The sequence below is a fragment of the Cicer arietinum genome, chromosome 7, assembly GCF_000331145.2.
Source record: "Cicer arietinum cultivar CDC Frontier isolate Library 1 chromosome 7, Cicar.CDCFrontier_v2.0, whole genome shotgun sequence".
NCBI classification, from domain to species: domain Eukaryota; kingdom Viridiplantae; phylum Streptophyta; class Magnoliopsida; order Fabales; family Fabaceae; genus Cicer; species Cicer arietinum.
The window spans coordinates 9,978,671-9,984,601 of record NC_021166.2 but is presented as its reverse complement, the minus strand read 5'-3'; the positions used below and the strand labels follow the sequence as shown (position 1 = coordinate 9,984,601).

Below are 5,931 nucleotides of genomic sequence, written 5' to 3'. Positions count from 1 at the left end.
ATTTTCTATTTTCATTTCTTACTTTCCATGCGCATGCAACCTAACATTGAAATTCAATGATTGAATTATGATCTGGCATATCCTTTTATCTCTAAAATTTAAGTTTAATTCAATTGTAAACAACCACCGTCAAATTAACTAAAAGAAAAAAAAGTGAACTTAGTCTAAAGTTTAACTCCCACATTACATTATTATTTCTACGTCAATATTACATCACTTTACTTTTTTTTTTTATAGTAAATTATAATTATAACTCCTAAATATGTGAGATAATGTTAATGTAACTCATAAATATATTAAAATTATAAAAACATTCACCGATGTGTTTTATACTAATAAATCAGGACCGACTCAAGAAATATGGAGGTCTAAAATGAGATTTAAAAGTGAAGTCTTTTAAAAATCAACAACAATAAAATTTTACTTTCTAAGTTTAATTAATTTTTACAATATTGAACAATATATAATTAAGATTTAATTTATATACATTTGGTGCGTTTGATGTAGTTTAAATAAAAATAATTTTTAATTTAGAAAATTTTAAACATTATTTTTTAGATATTTGTTTAAAAATGATTTTTTTAATGTTTATTTATTATCATAAAAAATATTTTTTTAATATAATTTTTAATCTGTTTGTATGCAATTTTATAAAATATTTTTTAAACTACAAAATTACCATAAAAGACATAATTTTTCTAAATACACTAATCTCTCTTTTTTTTTATGTCATGTCTCTTCAGAACAATTGTTTCTACAATTCTTCCATCACTTTAACCAAATGATTCGATTACTATCATCCTCTCATATAACAAGTATTCCATTACTCTAACTTTTTGCATCTTTTTTTAGTTGTCATTCAAATTGATATTTAAGTTAACAAAAATGTTAAATGATATTTTTAAAACAATTCATAAAATAACCTACTATTAACTAAATTTATAACTCGTAAACATGAAAAGCATGTTATCATAATTTGATTATCCATAGTCACTAAGGCAATAGTTAATATCTAAAGCATGTGAAATTTATTAAAGCATAGCAACTAAAGTACTTCAAATTGGACACTTCAAATTTCTTAAACACATTTCAAAATTGGTTAATGTACATTCAGTACTCATAAAAAGCAATAAATAAACACATAAAAGCAACACACAAAAATCGTATCAATAATGTAAAGATAAAATAGTTTAAAGAAAAGTCATAGAAACAACAACAAAAAACGATGTAAATAAATCGAAAAGGCCACAACCGAGTGCGTAATGAAGTAATGACTAATGCATGAAGATAACTCTAGTAAAAATTGATGGGGTGCAATTTCGAATTTTTAAAAAAGGGTAAGGATAATTTCATTATTTTCTCTCGTTAACTTCTGTGTATTTCAATTTTATGTTATTTTTCTCTCTCATATATCTTATGAGGCAAATACGAGAAACAACTATTATTAGCTTTTCATTTTTAGCCAAATTATTTAACAAATTAATTTTAAAAAAAATCTGAAACACCATTCAAACAGTAAAAAATAATTTTTTGTTTGAAAAAATATATTTTTTTCATGAAAAATTTAAAACAAACACACTTAATTAGAGTAAATTTTTTTTATATTATTGATCAATCAAAATCGTTAAATTATTATATTTTTTACTTTTACTATAACTACTTATAAAGTCATTTATATTATAATTGTGATGTGTGAACGATGTAATTTTTTTTATACTGATAGTACATAACAATTGAATATTAAACACATTAGTATTGTTGCGTAATTTTATATAATAATATTAATTAATTAAGGAGATATAAAGTAATTTGGTGACTATAGTGAATGAGTTAAGGGCACATAAATAAGAAGATGAGAAGTTTAATTTCTATCATGTTTAACATAATTCTAACAATTATTATAACATTAATTGTTTTAAAAAAATATAATTAATTAATAACAAAGTAATTGGCAAAATTAGTACTATTGAGACTAAAAAGTATTAGTCAAATAAGTATTAATTGCTTAATTAAAAGTTAATTTGAGACTTAAACTTTTTGTAGGCATGAGGTAGTTGCTTTGTTGGCAGCATCTTGGTTCAGCCATGTAATAAATTCATGGATCAAATTAAACTAAAATAAGACACTTCTCACAATCAAATTAGTAAAAAGAAAAATTAGGGATATTAAATTAACCGATAAAAAATGCATTTAAATATATTTTAATAATTTAGATATATTAAAATACCATCGTGAGTTTTACATATTGAATAAATAATAATTATTTTTATAACCACATTATAAATAAAAAGTATCTATCATCATTCAATTTTGACTCCCCTTCCAACCAAGTTTTTCTCCGTACACAAAAACCATTAATATGAACAACTGCTTAAGTTGTCGACTCTCTTTAATCTCTTGGATCTTCGAGTTGGTTTCACATTGCTTGATTTTTACTTTGTAGTAAAACAAGGTAACATTTGAATTTGATTGTCCTAAAGTATTTTATTTTATCTTTGACTGTTTGGACCTTCCTTCCCCCATCATTTGGGGCTTGCTTAACGGACAAAACTGGCCAATAGCGTCCCGTAAAATCCGAAATCATGAAGCATATTGGTCCCACATGTTCAGTTTAATCACACCATTTACCCCTCCTTTAATCCCTTTATATACATCCCCTTCTACGTACATTCTCCTCACTCTCACCTCTTCCCTTAAACATGACAACAACAACAACCACTTCACTCTCTTTCCTTTTCTTCCTCTTCTCTCTCATCACCCCATTTTCCCTCATTTCCTCTTCACCCCTTCCCAACCCTCATTTGGTTTCTCAACAAGTCACCAGGTAACTAACTATACTCACAACCTCTCTATACATTACACATAAATAATGTGCACTAGCTAATTCTTTTTTTTTTTTTTTTTTTGCAAAGGCCACTAGCTAATTATCTTATCTAAAATTTATGTTTATATTTATTTTTACTTATATTTAATCTTTAGAAGGAATTAATATATACATGTCAATGCAATAATAATAATGCACTTACTAATGTTTGATTTTTTAATTTAATTTAATGTTGGTGTAGGAAAATCAATGAGTCTATAGCTAGGAGAAATTTGGGGTACCTATCATGTGGGAGTGGAAACCCAATTGATGATTGTTGGAGATGTGACCCAAACTGGGAAAAAAACAGACAAAGACTAGCAGATTGTGCAATTGGTTTCGGTAAAAACGCAATTGGTGGTAAAAACGGTAAAATTTACGTGGTAACAGATTCAAAAGATGATGATCCAGTGAACCCAAAACCAGGTACACTCCGTTACGCCGTGATTCAAGATGAACCGTTATGGATAATATTCGAAAGAGACATGGTGATTCAACTAAAAGAAGAGTTAATAATGAATTCATTCAAAACCATTGATGGAAGAGGTGCTAGTGTTCACATTGCTAATGGTCCTTGCATTACTATTCAATATGTCACTAATGTTATTATTCATGGTATAAATATACATGATTGTAAACAAGGTGGGAATGCTATGGTGAGGGACTCCCCACGGCATTATGGGTGGAGAACTGTATCGGACGGTGATGGTGTTTCCATCTTTGGTGGAAGTCATGTTTGGGTGGATCATTGTTCATTGTCTAATTGTAATGATGGTTTGATTGATGCTATACATGGGTCCACTGCAATTACTATATCCAACAATTACATGACACACCATGATAAAGTTATGCTTTTGGGTCATAGTGACACGTATACTCAAGACAAGAACATGCAAGTCACCATTGCTTTTAACCACTTTGGTGAAGGCCTTGTTCAAAGGATGCCAAGGTAATAATTAAACTTAAATTCAGTTGGTACCAATTTAATGTGTCCGTTCCAACTCACTTTTATTCAAGTTCTAAAGTAACTAAAGTGATAAATCAATCAATCGTTAGTGGATGTTTGAATTCTTTTTGGGAGAGTAAAAAGTAAATTTGATATCTTAAAATTGATTTTGGTAAGTTTAAGGTTTTTTTTAGAATTTATTTTAATTTGATGTTTTTTTAAAATAATTTTTATATTTAAATTTACTGTTCAGCGCAGTTAAAATAATTTTACTTTAAAATCACTTTTAAGTATCACAATAAGTCAGATAAATTTACTTTTTCACAATACTTATGCAGGTGTAGGCATGGATATTTTCATGTGGTGAACAATGACTATACTCACTGGGAAATGTATGCTATTGGAGGTAGTGCCAACCCAACCATCAATAGCCAAGGTAACAGATTTGTTGCTCCCAATGACAGATTCAGCAAAGAGGTAATAACAATTTTTATTATATATAATTGTATAAAGTAAAGTGTTAATTATTAATTGAATTTAAGTATATGGTGTGAATTGGTTAATTAGGTGACAAAGCACGAGGATGCAGCAGAAAATGAATGGAAAGGATGGAATTGGAGAACAGAAGGGGACTTAATGGTAAATGGTGCATTTTTTACATCATCAGGAGCAGGAGGATCATCATCAAGTTATGCAAGAGCATCAAGTTTAAGTGCAAGACCATCTTCTTTAGTTGGTACGATAACGACTACTGCTGGTGCACTTAACTGTAGGAAGGGTTCACGTTGCTGATTATGACCCCTCGAGCCCAACTGTCTCTGTAGGCCGGTCAATTAATTAATTCCAAAGATTAAGAAATGACACCTATACTATACTCTATACTTTACAATATAATATATTGTCATTTCTTTTCCTAGGATAATATATTTTCATTTCCATTTTACTATTTTCTTTTTCTTTCTCCATTCTTTTTTTTTAATTGTTTTCCACTATTGGTCTTATGCTTTTTTTTTTTTTTTTTAACTTTTGGTATTTGTATGATCATTAGTACAACCTCTGCCTCTTGGAACCAAATATGAAAATCTTGTTGTCCAAGAGAAAGCAAGTGCAGAAGAGTTGATATTCAAAATATTGTATAATTATTATTACATGTTTCTAAATTGATCTCTATGTCTCTGTCTTTCTTTTTCTCTCTTTTACTGCATTTGTGACCGACACATGTGCAGACATGAAAATGCAGAGTGTTGACTAAGACTGGTAATGCAATAAAAGAAAAATCTTAAATCGAGAATTTAAAAATTTATCCCACCAATCAAGCTAGAATTAGTAGGTGTGTTGGAGCAATCAAAAAAGTGTTAACTGTTATAACTGACCGGACTTCAATTTTAAAAACAAAAGTTGATAATTTCATTGAAAGAAATGAAATACTAGTAGTTTATTAGGTGAGTATCAAAAGAAAATTTGAATTATTTACTTTTATTGTTATAGGATGAATATCGTTTAAGTTTTTTAAAGATATATTAAAAAATATAATAATTAAAAAATTACTTATTTTAATTAATGTTGAATATTTTTATTATTATAAATATAAAATATAATGATATTTTATAAATTATATACATAATAATTATTGTTTGTAGTATAGAAAAAAATAATTAAAGTTGTATAGAAATTTAAAAATAATATTTATTTTAAAATAATTTTTTTGATTAAATGGTTATGATACGAATAAAGTGTTTTTTTGGAGCAATATTATTTAATACGAATGATATGTATAAGACAAAAAATTATTATTAAATATATATACGTTTTTACTAATTAACATTTAGATATTCATACATAATAGAATGTGTAGTTACAATCTTTTAAATGTTATATATTATCACAAATTATTATTCTCTTTCTTGTAAACACTTATCGTAACATTAAACATTTTATTTGTTTTATGAGGAGTTAGTTTACTTATGTGTTCCTCCTTTGTAGTTGAAAAGAAAAAAAATTATCCCTAAATATAATACTCATTCAATTTACTATAATTTATTTATTTATTTTCAAATTTATTCGTTATTAATACTATTAATTTAATTTATAATATAAAAAATTAAATTTAACATCGTTCGAA

The 5,931-nt window shown here is 26.9% G+C and overlaps 1 protein-coding gene across 1 annotated transcript; it reads left to right on the top strand.

The window, feature by feature from the left end:
- Nucleotides 1-2,665: 2,665 nt before the first annotated feature.
- Nucleotides 2,666-4,979, top strand: LOC101496637 (probable pectate lyase 18). The gene is made up of 4 exons (XM_004515790.4): nt 2,666-2,824; nt 3,066-3,812; nt 4,148-4,286; nt 4,377-4,979. The coding sequence occupies exons 1-4, from the start codon at nt 2,700-2,702 to the stop codon at nt 4,599-4,601; spliced, it is 1,236 nt and encodes a 411-aa protein (XP_004515847.1). The 5' UTR covers nt 2,666-2,699; the 3' UTR covers nt 4,602-4,979.
- Nucleotides 4,980-5,931: the final 952 nt, after the last annotated feature.

Bases quoted from the DNA above. Each gene is read 5' to 3' on its own strand.
- LOC101496637 (XM_004515790.4), top strand. From the start codon at position 2,700: ATGACAACAACAACAACCACTTCACTCTCTTTCCTTTTCTTCCTCTTC. The intron at 2,825-3,065 runs GTAACTAACTAT...ATGTTGGTGTAG, and splicing joins GTTTCTCAACAAGTCACCAG to GAAAATCAATGAGTCTATAG. The intron at 4,287-4,376 runs GTAATAACAATT...TTGGTTAATTAG, and splicing joins ATGACAGATTCAGCAAAGAG to GTGACAAAGCACGAGGATGC.